This window comes from Neopelma chrysocephalum, unplaced genomic scaffold (genome assembly GCF_003984885.1).
Source record: "Neopelma chrysocephalum unplaced genomic scaffold, ASM398488v2 Primary Assembly neopelma1_24, whole genome shotgun sequence".
Classification (NCBI taxonomy): Eukaryota; Metazoa; Chordata; class Aves; order Passeriformes; family Pipridae; genus Neopelma; species Neopelma chrysocephalum.
The window spans coordinates 4,016,396-4,035,634 of NW_020897693.1; the positions used below are offsets into that span (position 1 = coordinate 4,016,396).

The window sequence follows — 19,239 nt, forward strand, 5'->3', positions numbered from 1 at the left end:
CCACAGATGACTCTGTCTCATCAATGAGAGTTTCCCCCCCTCCATGTTTCTCTGCCCCTCTGCCAGCACCCATCCCCTGGCCAAGCACAGACCAGCAGTCTGTCACCTGGTGTGCTGCAGCCTCCTGAAACCCTCCTCTGCAGTGCTTGCTCCGGGAAGTCAAGAGGTGCTATTGCTGTGAGGTGTGAAGACTTTATCCTGTTAAGGATAATAACCTCCCTACCCCTCCCCAAAGTATTCCGGACTGCCAGGAGGAATCTGTCTTGCAGCACAACTGTAGAAAGTCGAGGCGGATCCTAGACCTGACCAAAGGTTATGGGCTGCCGACAGAAACACTGACTAAGACAGGACAGAGCATAAATATGTAAATACTGGGGTAGTCATCCCACAGGCATGTCTCTGTTAACTTTGTGGAGCAAAAGGGGAGCTGAGTGTACTTGTATTCAAGGGCAAAGGCTTTCAGAACAAACAACAGCATTTCCCAGACCTCACGGACAGACACAGCTTAGGGCTGTTACACCCAGGATGTTCAAGGACCACTGATGCTTGTCCTCATATTTGAATCTGTTGTTTCGGAAGCCACGAGGCTTAAGGAACTAGCAGCAAAGTTGAGAGGTAGCCTGGTCCCCATCTCTCAGTGCCTACCTAGAAACACAGTATTAGGGATCCTTTAATCTAGTAGCTGACATCATAGCATGATCTTGCAGCTCAAGTTAAAATATGCAAATTTAAATAGGAGATAAGTGGCAATGTTTTAGTAGCAAATAATTGCTCCTTAGTCCTGTAGCAAGGTCAAGTGGAAAAGCAAGAGCAGTCAAACCTTTGGGCAGATTACTAAAGTGCAAGCTCATTCCCTATTTCCTTATTGTTCATTTTTTATTAACAAAAGTGGGATATAATTCTTAGAAGCTAATCATGGCAATGACAGGTCTGGCCAGCCTCACCTGCTGCCTAGGAATGCTCCTTTCCCATAGTCTGTCATATCACAACTCTTGTAAAATCTGCCAGCTGGCAGTTTAAAAGGTAAAACCACGTGTATTAGGGTAGAGAGAGAATGTGTGCTTAGTAAACAGACATGAGCTTTGGCCAGTAATAAATATTTCCTTTACTTTCCCCTGTTGCAAAAACCTCCACAAAAAAAGGTGAGAGAAATTTGACAACAAACACATGCCAGAAAACTTGTGAGGGAGAACTTTCTGTTGCCCTGTTACTCTGACTGGTCTGTACCATTTCTGAGCACAGGCTACGGGGTCTTAGCAATTTTTTAGTTATCAACTGTGCATTTAATAAGGAGATGTTTAGAGATGCAAACTACTGTATCTGTGGAATGTGTAATCTTATGTCTAAACCCCAGAGAAGTATGGATGGCTGACTTTTCTTCTGGTATATTTTTATCCAAAGATCTTGAAGTGCTTTCTTAATGCTGTCAGGTTTATTGTGCTTGTCTGGTCTGATATGCTGAACATAAGTTAGAGAACTTCTTCCACTAATTTCTGCAGTGGAAGGAATGAGCTCTTGTATAATTATCCAATATATAATCATGCCTAGTAGACAGAATTCTACAGCAAAAACATCTATTCCTCATGTAAGCAACCAGAGAATTTCTGTTTCCTCCAGTAAGATCCAGATCAGCCCCTGCTGAAGAGTGATTTAGAACCTGCAGACCACCCCTGCTTTACCTGAAGGACAACAACTTGCATCTCCTTTTGTCTTTTATAAAAGAAACATCCTCTGGAGTCTGTCTTAGTCTCTGTTACCTACCCTGCTATCACTTTCCATTTGTGAGACTTTGTTTTTTCTCAGTCTGCTTGCACTATGAAGCAGCAATAAACAGAAACATAAATATTTAAAAACACCCCTTAAACCTTCTGTAATATATGTGATTAATTGGCCTGATGTAGCTGCAATTTCTTGATATCCTGCTTTCTTTCCTATCAAATCTACCTAGTAATCCCTCCTGAGTAGGATGTTTGCATGCAGCCAAGTCCTACAAGATGTGGAGCACCTTGTCTTAAGAGTCTGAATGCCAAAATTGAAGGTCTTCAATGTGATGTGAAATCAGTGGCTTAAGGCAACTAGCAGAGCTGACTCCTAAGATTTTTTGAAAGAAATTTTGCACTTTACCCCATCCTCTCAAGAGATACTTACATTTTGTACCACTTGGATTACTTTCTCTGTCACCTAGATTGTGTGATGAGGAGCCATACATGGACAGTAGGAAAATCTGTGTCAGGCAGAAGAGATAGCCCAAGGAAAAAAATGAACATTCTAAGTCTCTGGCTTGTTTAATATTCCACAGTCCCAGAGAAAAACAATCTAATTGTGACATTTTTAATATGCCATATCCCAAGAAGGGTAGAGCTTGTATAATTTTCCTTTTCCTCCACCCCTCCTTTTTAGTGGTATTTATTTATGTCACTCCAGGCTTTGGCCAGTGCTCTATAGTGGGAAAACATCATAATTTTTTCACTTATGATTTGTGCAACAAAATTCTCTCTCCCTTCCCCATGAAAGGGAATGGGATAAGAAGACGACCATGTTGTTTGGTAATTCTCTTCTGGATTGCTTATTGGCACAATATGGCAATAAATTGCAACATCTTCCCAACTTGACCTCTAGCTCCCTGCAAGAGGATTTAGCTAGATTCTCTCTTTTCAGCTTTTAAATGAGAAGGATTAGGGGGATGGGATTGTTCCTCTCCTACTTGGTTACTACCTAGAAAAATACCTCATCCTGCTTTACAGCTGTCCTGTTGTTAATACTGCAACGATGGCCTGGAAATCTGAAACTACCAGTGTGAACATTAACAAGGACTGGTGGGAGCAACAGTCCCAGTGTGGAAAGAACACTCCTCTGGAGCAGCTGGGCCAGAACCACTTCTGTTATGGATTCATGCTAACAAACTGTCCTGTAGGAAGGAACTAGATAACTCTGTGGCCTATAAGGATAACTTTCCACTTGGAAATGTCGGGGGGGTTTTTCTTGTAACCTCCTGACATAGCTTGGGCGTGTTGCTGATGTGTCAAAGCAATGACTTTTTCCCAAAATCGCATTTGCGTGAGTTTTGCTTGGAAAGTTTGCGTGGTTGAACGCCAGTTGCTTGAAAAGGCAAATCCTCGTTCTGAAGAGCACTTTGCATGTCTCTTTCTCCAGGGGCTTTCATGTGCCTTGCTTACGCACAAGCATTACAGGAGCAAAAAATAATGTCTTTGTTAAAACCACATTCCCCTTTAATCAACTGTTCTCTGTTTTCTTTAAATTAAGCACTTCAAAGCTATTCTCTGAGAGAGAGAGAGAGAGATCTCCTGACAGCACGGTCTCTGGTCTGCAGCTCTCAGCCCCTTGATCTGTGCCATGAGCCAGGGTTGTGCTTTGCAGTTTATCTGTGGCACCTCAGACTGCCTGTCACTCAGGTGTTCCAGAAAGGTGGGGGCTGGATTTTGAAAATGCTGCTCTCAATAGAGTAAAATAATTCACTAATTTCTGGAAAGTTATGATAACTTTTGGAAATTTTGCATAAAATGTGTGTCTTCCAATACTTGGAGAAGAAACAAAGAGAAAGCCTCCTGTATAGTCAGAATGAGCTGCACTTACTTCTTCTTTGATAATATCTCCTTATGAGTTGTTTAATTATCAAACATTGAAAATCTGAATTACTTTAACTGACAGAAAAATCCAGTGGCTTTAAAATAGGAATCCCTGAGAGCACATCATTTTTCATGATGCCCATCTCTCTCTAGCTAGGAGACATCATCCCAGCAGGGCAGACAGCTACTGGGTGCTGGTTGTTCCTGATATCACCTCCTGGATACTCCATTGCATTGTAATTTAACTGCTCATTCCTTAAACCCTTGAACCTAAATTGCAGTTGGGCACAGATTGCTGCAGCAGCCCTCCTGCAATACAACAGGAGTATCACAGGTATAATCTTTGGTCTCCTTGTTGTCCTCTTAGAAAATAGTGAAATTTAAGTTCCTTGTTCCTAGCGTGTACCCTGTGTACCAAAATAGGTCCTGACGTTCTGTGATGTTTTCTGTTCTGGTGTGATGGGGCATTTATGGTGACAGAAAAGCTTTTCGGTCCACGTGCTTCTGTCAAGCTTTCATGGGAGAGCAATGAAAGGACAGGCAAGGGTCATGACAGACCCCTCATCCCTTCTGCTCCATGCTGCCTGGTGTGCTCATAACGTGCTGTGGGGATGTGTTAAGTGTCATTGAGGCTGCTGATGGACCCAAGGTGGTTGGGTAAGAACACAAAACAAGGAGAGGATGTTGCATACTTAAGCTAAAGGGGATATGGTCAGAGAAGAGCTTATCAATGAAGATGTTGCCCACTCAATTTTCAGTAAAATATGATAAGGAGGGACGAGAAAAGGAACACAGATGATGACGCAAAATGTTGGGCAAGTCTGCTCCATGAACTGTACCCGTTGACACGGCAGTGTTGGTAAACCATGGCCCCATGAATCAAAGTCAGAGAAAACAATTCCAGAAACCGGGTTGTGACATTTGGTTTATCATAAAAAATCTCCTACCTGGAATCATCACTCGCACAAAGGAATTGCTACCTGAGCTCTGTGTAACTCACCTTCAGTAGTCACTGGATTATGTCCCAAAATTAACTGTGTCACTGGTGCCGCCCCCCTGCCCCCCCATAAGGAACTGCAGCACCGCTTTTGCCAGACAGGTGAGGACATACTGACTTTTACAGGCTTGGCTGTTCTCATAGTGCCCTGCAGAAAGCACCAGATAAAACCTGAAGTGTGACTCGTTTCTTGCAAAAGAAGGTTTGGGTTTAGCTCGTTTTTATGAGGCAAAACTGCCATTTGAGTGGTGTGAGGGTTAAGTAGCTACACTCTTTGAGTTGTAAGCATAGTTAAAAGATTCTGCAAAGGACAATAACTGGTAATTAGGCTGATGTGATGTGGAAAATATGCATTTCCTCCTCAGTCTGTGCCCCCCTCTCCCTGCCAGTGTTATCACTTGTTTGCATTCCTTGAGATATCACAAAGGTCACTTGCAGCAAACGTGCCAGCATTCAAATTAGGGGAGCCACTGTTGACTCTGCCCTTCACTCCTGGAAAAAGCATGGTTTGGTTCTCACTTCTGCATCAACCTTCTGCTTGCCAGAGGGGGGAAGCCTGGCTCAGGAGGTGAGGAAGGAGTGGATGCATCCTGGAGGCTGAGGGCAATAGCAGTGCTGCTGGTTTGTTAAATCACCTGCCCTGTAAAATGTTCATTCTTGAGTAATGTTTTTCCTTTGTCAAGCTTCTGTGCACAGTGAGGGATTTTCATCTGCTCCTGTACTAAGTGTGAGTCTTATCTCACTGCTAATATTATATGCTGATGTGTGTTAAGACTGGGTAACATATGTTTCAGCCCATAATAGACAGGGGAGATCTATTGTTCGTGCTTTAGAGAGCTCTTTACCCAGTTCCAGAGATTGACTGTAGCAGTATTTATTGTAGTGTGCATCATGATTAAGTTATGACATGTTCAAAACTGGCTGCTGAATTTGAGATGGCCTAGGTGGACCTGGCTCACCATGATCCTCACAGGAGTTATATATGTTCCCATCCATTACGATCACATTTACACTAGAGAATTCCTTATTTTATTCAGACTCTAGGAACAGAGCTTTCTATTGGCAGGTCTCCTGTGACATTAAGAGAAAAAGTAATGTAAAATTGCTCATATAGATTTGCCCATATTTCCTGAAAAGAAGAATGTTGGGTATTGAACAGAGATATAGTATTAGCTGCCAACTACTAAAGACCTCAGGTCACGACTCTTAGTTCACTTCTTATTAAGTGTCTGTTTTATAAAATAAATCACAATGCAAAATATTACTCTGGCTCTTACAGCCCAAAGTCACACAATTTTCCATGTAATATGAACCCACTATTTTGATTTTAAACAACTTATTGATTATTCTAGAGAAAGATCAGATTTAGTAACAGGAAATTCAGAAAGTTCAGAACTCTCTTTTAAGTCTCATATGCAATCACTCCATCCTAAACTTCCTGCAGCTATGGATTTACCCAGGCTTCCACAGATTTACCTGAAGCTCAGGTTAGAAGAAGTGCTTTAGCAGCAGGGTAGTCCTTCCCCTGTGAACCCCTATACAGAGTTGGGCCCTTTACAGAAGGATTCTGCCACAGCAAATTCTCAATACAGAAGGTTGAAATCTAATTATTTAATTTAAAAATATATTACATCCTTAAAGCTTAATAAATATATTAATGATACACTAAAATGAAATTAAAATATTTAATAGCTTCAAAAATTGCAGTCTCTACTTCCAAACCACCTTATAAGGGATTGAAGGATCCTCTGTAGTTTGTTTAACCCCTGAAGGGCTTCTAGAAAAGTAAAAAATTATTCAAATTTCTGAAGTTGAAACATGTCTTGCTGAGGAGAGGCTGATTTTGCAGCAGCCCTCTCCCACAGCAGTCAGAGAACTTGTGGTTTAGAAGGCGCTATCATGTCTTGTGTGTGCACTTGAGGGCTGGTCTGATTAAAGGAGAAGTGGGGAAAAAAAGGTCTTTGAGGCTTCCTTTCAGCAAAGTATTTCAGCACAATGAAAGTAAATTAAGGCTGAAACTTGTGCTGAAATACTGTGTTGAATCAAAGCCTAAAACAGTAATTTGCCTTTCCCCTCATGCTTTATTTTAATTGCATGAACTGACTGTAACTCCTGCTGCTCTGTAATCATTAGAAATAATGTTTCTATTGGTGTCCAGACAGTTTACTAGATTTGAATTAATAAGGGTCAAATGGTTATAAGTTGAGCCGAAATTCTGTTGTTTGTTTTGGTCACAATCTTCTGTCTCTCACAGTACAGGTAAATATATTTGCTGTGAAGGAAACTTGTCTTTTCAGTTTGATAATTATTCCTGATAGAAACTGTGGGTTGGTGTCTGCCTGCTTATCAGCAGGCTGTGCAGAGTGGGACAAGGAGGAAGCAGTGCAGAAGTGGCTGAAGTGTAGAGTACTGGTTATATTTGTTTTCCCTCTGTGCCATGAGTAGGCTTTGAGCTTCTGTCACACACCTTCAGCTATGCTGGTGTCTGACCTTCCCTCCTACATCTGCAGCCCCTCTCAGCAGTGCTGGCTCTGAACAAGGATGGGTAATTGGCATCAGACAGCCTCATGGTCCTTCCATCTGCCTACAGCAACAGGGACGAAGAATTTTCACCTAGGGACCTAATAATTTGGCTCCATGTGTGTGAAAAGAGCTTTATCCATGATCACATTAAATTGTTTTCCTCAGTCCTTGCATTGTTCGGCCCTGCCAGTCACTGTCTTGTTCCTTAATTTTGCATCCTGCCCTCTTTGCCCTCAGTTTCCTTTTCACCTGATCACCAGGCTCATTTTGTCTTCCTCTCTTCCCAGATCTGCCTCATGGGTCTTATTTTTCCCTCCTTACTCTTAATTCAACCTCTGCCCTGCTTTCCTTTCCTTTTCTTCTCTTGCCTTCCTTTGGGTTACCTGTAGGATGAAGATGACCTTCCTCTCCTCATTTCTCTGTGTAGCCCAGGGCTACAATGGAAAAGAAAGTGCTGCTTAGTGTGAACAATTTATTCTGAAGAAATTAGCAGCTCAATAAGTCTCTTTTTATTATGCACAAAACCATTATTTTAAGATGACTTCTAACATAACTGAATCAGAGTGAGTTTAGACAACACTGGCAGGAGTCCTTGGCACACAGGGCACACCCTCCTGACAGCCTTCAAATCCTTGCCAAAGAATGCCACCCTTTCACAAAAACATGCAGCAAAGATGTTTGATCTATCAAAATACTATATATTTTTATCTGGCTTTGGAAACAAACTGATCTGATGTCAAGCAACAGGGATTTGGATCAGTTGATCTCCTGAGGTTTATTGCTACCTGAATTATTTTATGGTTCTATATAACTTTGCTTTAAACTGGGAAACAAAATAATAATTTTATTTTGCTTATTTTGTTTATTTAGTTATCCAGAGGCAGACACAGTGAAACATCAGTGAAAACAAGTTAAATTTTGAATCCAGATCATGCGAATGTAGTGCCTTATAAATGCAAGCAACCCTACAAATAGACAGGTCTGCAGCCCTCAGGAGTCACATGCCTTATGCATGAACACACAGAGGTATCCTTTAATCCCTAATCAGCAGGGATGTTACCCATCACAACTTCATCTCTCAAAATATCTCTGTTTCACATTTGCTTCAGTATTAGTTTACGAGCACATTTATTTCTTGATTTTGTTCTGGTGAGGAGGTTGTCTCATACACTTCCTGCAGTTGTCTTGACACAACCTCCTCCCCAACCCTCTCTCTACCCAATGCTGTACCTTTGGATGTGCCTGTTGCTCCTAAACCTGTGCTTGCACATTCCTGAACTTGGGGCTGCTGCCGTGCAGTCAGATGGCTCCACTGCTGTGCCCTCTTTTCCTCTAGCAACAGTGATTCACATGATTTTAATTTGAAGTGTTCACGGAGTAGGTCTTCTCACTAAAAAACTAAAAAAAAATGTAATTTCTTTGATTTGAGTCGAAAGAGGGAATTGAAGAATTTTTTCCCTTTTAAACGTCCTAGAAATGGTAACAGAGAAACAGTCAGCAATAATTTTGCATAGGAGGAAACACTGTCATGTCTGACATTTTTATATTGTCTGGAAAGCTGGAGATGTCCTGCACCAGTATCAAAGACTTTCTTGAATTCTTATTTTATTCCTCTCTGCCCTTTTTTGTGAGCAGTTGGTGGTATCTGGTTAACGAAAAATGTGTCCTCACAGCACAGAGCCCTGGGAATGAAAGACAAACCATTGATCTGGGGGGCTCTGGGAGCTCACAGCCTCAGGAAGAGCACTTGGGCATCAAGGGGAGTACTGGGGCTGAGCACCCACACTATGGAGCAGGGAGAAAGCAGTAACATCTCCCTGTCATCAGCCAGCTCTTCCAGGGATCCTCAGGGGCTTGCTTCAAAGGCTGACCTGCAGGAGTGCTACAGGAGCTCATTACAGCCAGACAGCTGGAGCTTGGAGACTATCACTTCTGATACTTATAAGTTTTCATTTATGTCTTGTCCCTGATGCTATTACTTAGTCTTATATGCCTGATTAATCGTGCTGATATTATTTATTCTTATGCACCCAGAGAAACCTTTATTTTTTCAGAGCTTAAGTGTGTCCTGTATCTGGCACAGCACAGCTTTGCTCTGAATTACTGCCAGAGCACGTCAACAGTGCTGCAATATGCACTCCATCTCCCACCCAAACTGTAGTTACAGTTTTTACTTCCATTTCTGATGCTTTTCAAGCTTTCTGCTTTGTCCTTTCCACCGCTGCAGCCTGTGTGTGTTGGGAGGGGAAATGGGCTGAGTCCTTGGCCCGTAGCCTTTTCCCAGAGTCCTTTAGAGAACTCCTTCACAGTCCTCTGCAAACCTCTCAGACTGTGTTAACTTGCAGAGTTGTCACAGACCTCTCCCTCTGCCAGAGACTGGAGTTAATATGGAGAGGCATTGAAGGGTGTAGAAGGAAAGTGTCAGGCATCTGTTTTTGTTACGCAGTTCATCAGTGGCCCAAGGGTAGGAGCTGTCATAGAAAAGCACAGCTGGGGCCTGTGATGAGGAGGCATGTGGGTGTGTAATACCCATGTGAGTCACAGTATTACACCTGGAAAGGACAGAGCCTCCAGACTGCAACCTCAAGTGGGAGGAAGGTTTTCCGAGCAGATGAAGGGGTGTGTGTCAGGGAGGTTACTCCGTCTTGGAGTGGTTGTGGGCTGGAGCACGAATGTGTCAACACAGCAGATGAAAGAGTTCAGCAAAGGCAGACAGAGTAGCATAATTTAATCAGCTGCAAGAAATGAGAAACATAAAAAGGTTGTGGAAAAGTAAACACGGGTAGTGGAAACACTCTTTTGTGAATTTACATTTTTGGCTACATTTCTCCGTCTGAGGAAGCAGGGAGACGAGATTCTGATGGTCAGCCCCAGTCCAGTGCATGGCCCAGAGCACTGGCACAGCACAGAGCTGGCACCAGGCCTGGAGTGACAGAGCTGCTGTGTGGCTTGGCCCTGCATGTAAGATGTGGAGGAAGGGAAGGGATATTTTTGCCTTCTCCTCCTTCAATGAAAATGTCAAAATGACTGTGGAGTTGCATGTGAGTAGCAAGGTGGGATCAGGGAGTCATGTCAGGAAGCAGTTTGTCTGTGTTAGAGGCTTAGTCCTGGACTTGGGAGATGCTCAGTGTGTGAGGCTTCCTTGGGTCTGTGAGAAATTTCTGGTGTGGAGGGGGAAGTGGGAAAGAATATAACTGTTGGGTATTGTTATAAAGAAAAGAGAGTTATCAAATGTATTTGTAGAATATTTTCATTGTGAGTAGCACATGTAACTGAATATGGCTTTAACACCAACAGACAGTTGGCGACTTGTAGTAAGCAACAAGCCATGGTCCTCTGAAACAGGCACATCCAGCACTAACATCCACATTGGCAGTGCTCCCTGCAGCCAGGGCAGTGTCCATTCACTGTCCAACAGTGGACAGTGTGTCTTTCTCAGAATATGGTAATTGTGTTGTGATAAGATATGAATATAGCCTGGGCTTGGACTTTTTTGTTAGTTGGCCAACCTAGAAATTGCTAGCAGACATCCTCTGTATCTGAAGGACAGTAAAGGTTCTTGTTAAGTCATTTTCTTTTTGACATGGACCTAAACCATGTTCACAAGCAGTCCTCAAAATTCATCTGAATCACAGTTATGTCTAAAATTCCTGTGCCTCAACTGTTAGTCCGAGCTTGCATCTCCAGAGCAAGGAAAAGTTTCTGTGTGCTGTCATGAGAAAATGATTTCGGAAAGAAAATAGCCCAGAGGAAGATAAAGCAACTTTGGGAAAAAAGCGATGCCATATTTTGCCTGTAACGATAAAAGATTTCTTCAAGAGAAATTTGTGATTAAGAATGTCTCAATAGGATTGTACAACCTCATATTACTACCTTCATTTGGAGAAGATCAAACACTGAAGGTTTTTTTAATCTAGTCAATAAAAGACATAGGGAGAACCAAAACCTTGGCAAATTCTAAGTAGATTGCCTGTGTTTTGAAATTAATTGAAATTGGGTGATTTTCTACTAATTGTTCTCTAATTTTGCTTTGGCACAGTGCAAATTATTGGGATAAGGCTAGGCTAATGGGGTGATGTGCACGACTCCAGCAGTGCTTCCCCTCTGAAGTGTGAAGTTTATGCTCCTTGTTAGAGTGTGACTGAAGCAATGAGTTGGTTTCTTGTGCTTGCATATAAAATTCCCTGCATATGGGTAATATAAGACGTGTTTTCCAGTAGAACAACAGCTAGAACATTATGCAGCATTCCTGTAAAACTGCACGGAGCAAATGAAAAAGGCCACTCTCCAAACCAGCTCTCTGGATTACCAAAAATGCCCTAGAGTATTAAAAGTGAAAACATTTTGAAAATCTAACTTCTTTGACTATTCTGCTGCTTTACTTTCTGTGCTTCACACACCTTAAAGAAAATAAATCATCTGACCTTACTGCTTATTTCTCATAAACAAGAACAGTGGGATAACGTGTGGGTTGCACATTTAGAAAGGAAAAACTGGAGCGGACTTCGTTTCCCAGGGTATGGTTTTCTTTTTTAGTTTACTAAACATGCCTCTCATGAATAACATTCTTTAAAAGAATCTGAACCGTATTTTAGAGATTTAAACTGGGGGGTCCCTTACATCTGTCATTTCTGAATTTTACCTTACAGAATGCGAAAACCTCACACTGCAGGGAAAGGTGTGTCCTTTCTAAATATGAATCTTTCCAGCTACAGAAGAGACTCAGGGACTTTGCACAAGCAGGAGTTTGGTAACAGCGTGTGGGAGTCCCGCTGCCCTCTGTGGGAGCAGTGTCCGGGAGGGAGGGCGGGCAGCAGGAGGTTCCGGGGACTGAAAGTTCAGAGGGAGTGTTTCATGGGGATGAGATGTCTCACGGGGAAAGATTTTCTGAGGCTGAATTTGAAAAGCTGCGTGCAGAGTCTTAACATGCAGAGGCTGAGGTGCTGACAAGGGCGATGGTGTGATTGTCGGGGGACGCTGGCAGGGCAGAGCAGGACACCCCCCACCACGGCCGCTCGCTGCATTCTGCTGCTGCCTTGACACAGCCAGCTCCCGGGAAAGCTCTGGAAGAGAAACCAGTGCCCTGGGCTGGAGCCTGAAGTCTCCCCTAGCGTGGGAATAGCACGCACAAGAGGATGCAGGGGCTGATTTACGTCACAGCACCGTGTGTAAAACAACAAGTTACAAAAGGGCATTTTATAGAAAGGAAAAAAATACCAACTGAGCATCAGAAGAATGTTTGTCTTCCTGCTTTTAGCTTAGCGTGGCTCTTTTTTTAGTTGCGCAGCTAAGATGACTGAATTTGTAGTAGCTGAAAATGCCAGAGTCATTAAAGTGATCTTGAGAAAGTGCTGGGAGTCTGTACCATGTTCCACAGCTCTTCCGAAACCCACCGCTGTGCTCGCCATGGCAGACGCTCGAGAGCAAAGTATGAGGCAATGTGTTTTTATATAGCATTGTTTTTTTATTAAGCACTGTTGCCTGCTATATATAAAAAAAACAAATTAGAGAAATGCATCATTTTACAGGAACCCTGTGTCAGGCAACATATGTTATAAAACCATGCTGTGACTGTTAGATCTTGAAGGAAATGTCAATTAAAACCAAGCCAACAGATTATTTGCAGTAAAAGACAGCCATTTGTTCTTCCCCAACCTTTTCTCTCTTTGTCCTCTAATTATCACTTTTCTTATTCAGCAAACTTCAAAGGTTAATCACAGACAGGAACAAACAGGTGAAACCTTTCTTCTGGCCTTGGAATAATCCACAACTAAAAATGCTCATGAAGGTTATTCCGGTGGAGGTCTGATGCCACCTAAAGTCTCCACCAAGTCTTGCAATAGAAGAAATCTGCACCTCTCCCCAGCATTCTCAAGCAGTAACAGCTCTGAAGTTATTATTTATAGTTCTTTGTGGCTACATTAAGCACAGCAGAAGTTTGCAGTGTGAGAAAATTAGTTCAGTCATGCTAGGCTGGGTAATAATCCAAACTTCTGTCATCTCAGCTTGTGAGAAGCAGACATTGTAACTCAGTCCAAAATTAAAGCTCTGATAGGGAGAGGCTGTCTTTATTCCCCTGACGCTAAAACTGACTTGGTAATGACATTCCTTTATTTTTAACATTTGGAAACCATGTCACTGTAAAAGGGAATCAGATTCAGTAGATGGAAAGACGACATGTGCAAGACATTTTCCATGATAATTTCAAGCCTTAATGTTCAATGGATACCAATGTGTATTTTAGAGTACTCTGCTGATCAGGGTCAATACCTATATCACTGAAGTCATTTAATAAGCCTGTTAAAATGTATTACAATAAAAATATGCTGTTGTCACAAAGATATACAAACTTTGAGATATGTGTTGCTTTTACCAGATTTCCTTCAGAATAAGTACTGATAGGGGTTTCTTGCATCTGATTTAGTAGAGTTTTTCTTTAGGATTTTTTTTTCAATTTTATTTTATTTTTCATTTTCCCTTGTTCATGCATTAGTGCTCAACATAAGAACATCACTATAATGCATTTTAACTACTGACTTGGTCATAACAGCCAAGATCTGAAGTTGCTTTTGGATTTTAAGCATCATTCAAAGTGGCTGCCGTTGAGTGTTTTTGGGAACATTGGACCTTGTCTTCTAGATAAAAGTGTCTCCTAACTGCTATAATGAAGCAAATGGATTCTGGTTTTTTTACCTTTAGTTTGAAGCCTCCTGGAGGTGATTAGGAGAGGAACTACCACACTGCAGAGTACAGAGGTGGTGGGGACTGGAAGGGGCCTGGAGCTGTCTGAAGTCACAAGCAACAGAAGGGCAGACCCTTGGGCACTTGTACTTCAACACACTGAGTTTATCAGCAAGTGGTAGCTGTTCTGAACTAAGAATCTCTGCTAACCTGGTTGTTCTTTTTTCTCCAGCACCCTGTCGAGCTGCTCACATGCTGTGGTGGCCCTGCTCTACCCCTTCTCCTGGCAGCACACCTTCATTCCTGTTCTGCCCTCATCCATGATTGACATCGTGTGCTGCCCTACCCCCTTCCTGGTGGGACTGCTCTCCAGCTCTCTGCCCAAACTCAAGGACCTGCCTGTAGAGGAGGTAGGAGCTGGCACCAGAATTGTTTGCCCTGAGTAAAGCTGGCCTCACCCTGGAGAGAGTCTGCCATTCACTCATAAATCCTCAAATGTTTAATTTTTAACCTGCCTCTTTGTTGCTTCTCTGCCTAATTCTCACGGGCAACTGCCTCTTGGTAAAACACAGTAGTAGGTTTACTCTTCTCTATTTTGCCCCTCTTCCCATATCTGGCACCTTGATAGAGAAAAGTGAATGTTTACCTGGTTAACAAGTAAGTAGGGTGTAAATATGCTGATTTGTTCTGGAAGAAGAAGAGGAAGCCATCTGCTATGACACCTCTTAATGGTAGTGGAAGTTGTGCATGAAGCCATAGCTCACATAAAAAACAAAACCTTTCAGAATTTGTTTTTTTAACTTCTAAGACTTTGTTAATACTATACTGGGAATCAAATGAGAGTTGCACTTCATCAGCTCTTCCAGTAAAATACCATAAAAACACTCAAGGGCACACTCTTCTCTCTTACTCCTACTAGTTTTCTGGCATTTTTTCGAGAAATTTTCTTTTCTTGTGCTTGGTTCCGAGGTTCTGTGTTCCTCTGGCCCATGTAAATCTCTGCTCCATTTTCCTCCCACTTTCCTAACTTTGCTCTCCCACATCTTCCCAGCTCCACCTCTAGCTTTGCTGCTTCATTATCATGAATATTTCACACCTTTGCCCTTCAGAAGCCCTGCTGCCTCCAATGGCACTGTTTTCTTTAAACCCTTCTGAAATACTTTTCAACTGCATGTTGACAAGAATTATTAGCAATAACTTGCTTAGATTGAAAAAAGAGACCTGCCTAACCCTTTTAGCTGTTCTTACATGTTAACCTAGTATGAGACCTGTTGTATCTAACTATGCTAAATTAGACTTTTACCCCTAAAGAAAACTTTCACACTCTTATTCTATAAAGCACACAACCTCTTGTTTCACAGCAGGAATTTGATTCATGTTGAGGCTTGGCACTGTTCAGATGGTCTTTTGCTATTAAAAGGCCATGACTGTTTTCTGTCTCCTCAGATATATCTCACTACAGTGTTTTCTTTTCTTTAGGCTTTGATGGTTAACCTGGGATCTGATCGATTCATCAGACAGGTAAAGTACAGCTCGAAATGTTGCCATGCAGTCTAGCAAGCTGTTTACTGCTGTAGCATGATTAGGTTTCTTTCATCAGAGATATTTGGCAGGAATTGTGTGTACAAAGGGAAAGTGATTAGAAAAAAAATAAAAAGTGTTCATTTTCTGTTTCACCTGCAAATAAGTACCTCTCAGGTATGCAAAAAGGACTTAGGCTATGACTGTCAGAAGGAATCCAGACCTGTATTAACAGTGGAAAGAAAACATCCAAAGATAACAATGCCACCTTAGCAAGAAAACTCACACTGTGGGAGGTGAAAAGCACAAAAATTGCAAAGAAGTTTCTGAGTGAGAGAGGAAAGTAAAGAATATTTTATTGTGATGGGAAAAGCATAAGCCTTGTAAAACAGGGAGATAAAGGATCACGATCATCTGACAGTCATGTGGCGCTAAATAATTTCAAGAACAACAATCTGCAGGTTAGATGAATGAACTTTCTTGTACGATTCCCTGGATGATATGGCTGGTGAATAGTGGCTGCACAGCTACGATTCTTGTGTTGACTTGCTTTTGCTGAACAAGCATTAAATAAAATGAAGAGACCAAAACAGGGAAAACCCAGAAAACAAGATATACTACAATATAGTAAAAACAACTGTCAAGAACCAAAGAAGCTGCCTAAACTAGAGCAGCTGTGTGTACACATAGCAAGGCTGCACATGATGTATATTTAGTTAAACACAATTATTTGGACTCTTTGTCATGTAAAGAGCTGATTCCAAGATTCTGTAAGTTTACCTGCTCTTTGGATTATCATTTCTGACTTTAATCTCATTAAGAGTGACGAGAAATTATGTTTAGAAGTATATGTTAGCTGCACATAGGTTTTCATTATTTATGTAGCCATGACAGTAGCAGATGCAATTTTTTTTCTGAGTTTTAAACCTTCTGAAGGTATTTGCTGTAGTGTCTGCATAGATTAATGTAACCTAAAGATTTCCTTTTTTCCTCTATCAGATGGATGATGAAGACACACTACTACCTAGGAAATTGCAAGCTGCTCTGGAGCAGGCTCTAGAGAGAAAGAATGAACTGATAAATCAGGATTCAGATAGTGATTCAGATGATGGTAAGTTCATTTAGAAACAGGGACTTGTATAAACAAACATGTAGGTAGAATTGTGACTTTCTGTCCAGGAGAAAGAAAGATGGGACTTGAGTTCTCAAATACCTTTTGTGACATCAAAAATAGTGAGCACACAGGGAATGAGACTGATAGCATCAACCCCCAGTAATACCAGCAATCTATTTTAATTTCTTTGTAAATGACATGGGCTCTCATGGGTCCCTCTGAACCTTTGCAGTTGACTTGGCCCTAGTTCAATCCAGATAACTCTACAGGCTTAGGGATGTGTCTGAGTTTGGAGTTGCTTTTGGCACTCGGTATTTTCAGGGGAGAGAAACAGGTACCACCAGAAAAGAGTTTCAGTGCAAGATGGGTTGAATTGTCTCTGAAGGTTCATATTTCTCTCCAGCAATGATAAAAACAGCTCAGGCTCAATATAAATGCCTGTGGTTAAAGGTATGAAACAGGCCCATATTCAGTTTTTGAAATTTATTTCTACTCACCTGTATTACATATGTAAAACTGTTTTAACATCTCAGAAATTATGAAAACCCAAATTCTACAACATGCCCTTTTAAATCAGTCTTGGTATCGGCTTATTATCCTCAGGGATGAAACACCCATAAAATGCTTAATTTTCTGAGTTGTTTCCTGAGGATTTGTAATTCTCATTGACTGTTGGTTATGGAACACCAATTATACACAGTGGCACTTGTGGTTATGAAGTTGTTGCCCTCTCTGATGTGCACCAGGTGTGCAGGGAGCCTCCGGCACAACTCCTTTCAGTTGTTAGCACAGCATCAATAAACCGAGAGATGGAGTACTGGCCCTGTGGGGATAATGCTGACAGCTCTGGTAACAGCTGATTTTGGTGTCTTATTGCCGCCTTATTTTGCAGAATGTAACACCCTGAATGGATTAGTGTCTGAAGTTTTTATCCGATTCTTTGTGGAGACAGTTGGCCATTATTCCCTGTTCCTAACCCAGAATGAAAAAGGAGAGCGTGCCTTCCAAAGGGAGGCTTTCCGTAAATCTGTGGCCTCCAAGAGCATCCGCCGCTTCTTGGAAGTTTTCATGGAATCCCAAATGTTTACTGGCTTCATCCAGGACAGAGAGCTGAGGAAATGCAGGGCAAAAGGTAAGGGTGTATTTCTCCCCTGCGGCGCGTCCCGCAGCGAGCGACAACGTCTACGCCCCCGCGCTCGCTGGGAAAACGGAAACGCATCCCTAAACTAATGCCGGGCTAACCGGAAGGTCGATATAAGCGGAGGCTGCCGGAGGCAGAGCCCGCACGGCCGGGGCTGCGCCGTGGGCACCGCGGGAGCCGGGAGCGGGGGACGCGGGTGCAGCCGGGCACAGCTCACCCTGGCGACACTTGTTTGCCCTCTGCCACAGGTCTCTTCGAGCAGAGGGTTGAGCAGTATTTGGAAGAGCTTCCAGACACGGAACAAAGCGGAGTGAACAAGTTCTTGCGAGGCCTTGGTGAGGAAAATGTTTAGAAGTATTTCTGAAATTAATGTTAGTGCTTGTGGTTATTTTTTTTTTCTGTTTTGTTTTGGTTTTTTAAAATTTAAAAAAGCCTTACCTGAGGTAAAATCAGATAGGCAGCAATGTGATAGGAAATATTAAAAGGAAAACAGTGAAAACATAGTTAAAGATGACAAAACCAGATTTAATTATGAGCCTTGTTAACACTTTCATTTTCATTTTGGGGGTGGGGGAACCAAACCATAATAGAGGAGTAGAACAAGAAGGTGTCTGACCACTCAGCACAGTTGGCTGTCCCTGCTGGTGTTGGTTCAAAGAGTTACCTTACAGCAATTACATTAAAAGTTAGACCCATCTGCTAGGTCACTTTTATTACCCCGGCTTTTTGGTATATGCGAGACACTGACGGTGTGCTTTCTTCAGGGAACAAAATGAAGTTCCTTCACAAGAAGAACTAATTTCTTTCTGCTGAAATACCAACCCAAAGACTATTTATGACACTGCGCGAGATATCTGCGGCGTTCCAGAGTTCGGAGCATGAGGAGAGCAGAGCGAGCTCTAAGTGATGACTGATGCTGTTGACAGTGTGCCACGTGATGGCTCCTTTATGTATTTAGATAGAATTTGTACATAATGTGCTGTAAGCTTTTTGTAACTGATTTTGTAATGAGCAAGAAAACTGTGGTAAATATTTGTATATTCCTGAGAATAACAGGTGCTTATTTTTGTTTCTTTAGTATGAATTGAGTTATGCTTGGTGCAAAAAATGAATAGCTGATTTATGTGCAGCTGACTGTCTCAGCAGAACCACTGACTTCAAGGGATGTTTGTGAGAGAGCGACGCTGATGCCTGAATACTGTGGGGTGAATGAGCTCGGGTACATGGGAGAGGTTGTACGAACGGGGGCCGCTCTCACGCGGCACAGTTGCTTGTTCGGTTGGGTTTTTTCCCTCTAATTAATTTTAAAGAAATAACAAAGCAACTTGATAATAAGGTACTTGGTTCACAATGCAAACTTTCCACTTGGTTTGAACTCTGGTCAGTAAACTCCTTGTAATCCATTCTGCACTAAGACTGCTAAACCTGAGGAGATCTCAGCTCTTTGACATACAAGCTGCAGCGAGTAGGTACAGTACATCCTTTCCTAATGTATGTATGTATGGTTTCTAATAAACTCTGTAAATATACCTGTTTGTTTATATTCATTGCAAACCTCTGCAATTTCTGATGTTGAGCAGGTACAAACCCAGTAACTTTCCTGTGATTTTTTAAAATGAATTTGTAATTAAAATGGTTATTATGAACCTGTCTTTTGGTAGGTTTGCTATTTCAT

General features: G+C 42.0%; 1 protein-coding gene across 6 annotated transcripts in view; it reads left to right on the plus strand.

Annotated features, from left to right (window-relative positions):
- ST5 (suppression of tumorigenicity 5) overlaps positions 1-19,216 on the plus strand; it is a 168,520-nt gene extending 149,304 nt beyond the window's left edge. For all 6 annotated transcript variants that reach the window (XM_027700637.1, XM_027700645.1, XM_027700664.1 and 3 more), the window contains 6 exons: positions 14,021-14,198; positions 15,268-15,309; positions 16,309-16,420; positions 17,316-17,555; positions 17,813-17,899; positions 18,329-19,216. In XM_027700637.1, the coding sequence (XP_027556438.1) occupies positions 14,021-14,198; positions 15,268-15,309; positions 16,309-16,420; positions 17,316-17,555; positions 17,813-17,899; positions 18,329-18,363 (694 nt within the window). In that variant the 3' untranslated portion in view covers positions 18,364-19,216. The remainder of the gene's footprint in view (positions 1-14,020; positions 14,199-15,267; positions 15,310-16,308; positions 16,421-17,315; positions 17,556-17,812; positions 17,900-18,328) is intronic.
- Positions 19,217-19,239: the final 23 nt, after the last annotated feature.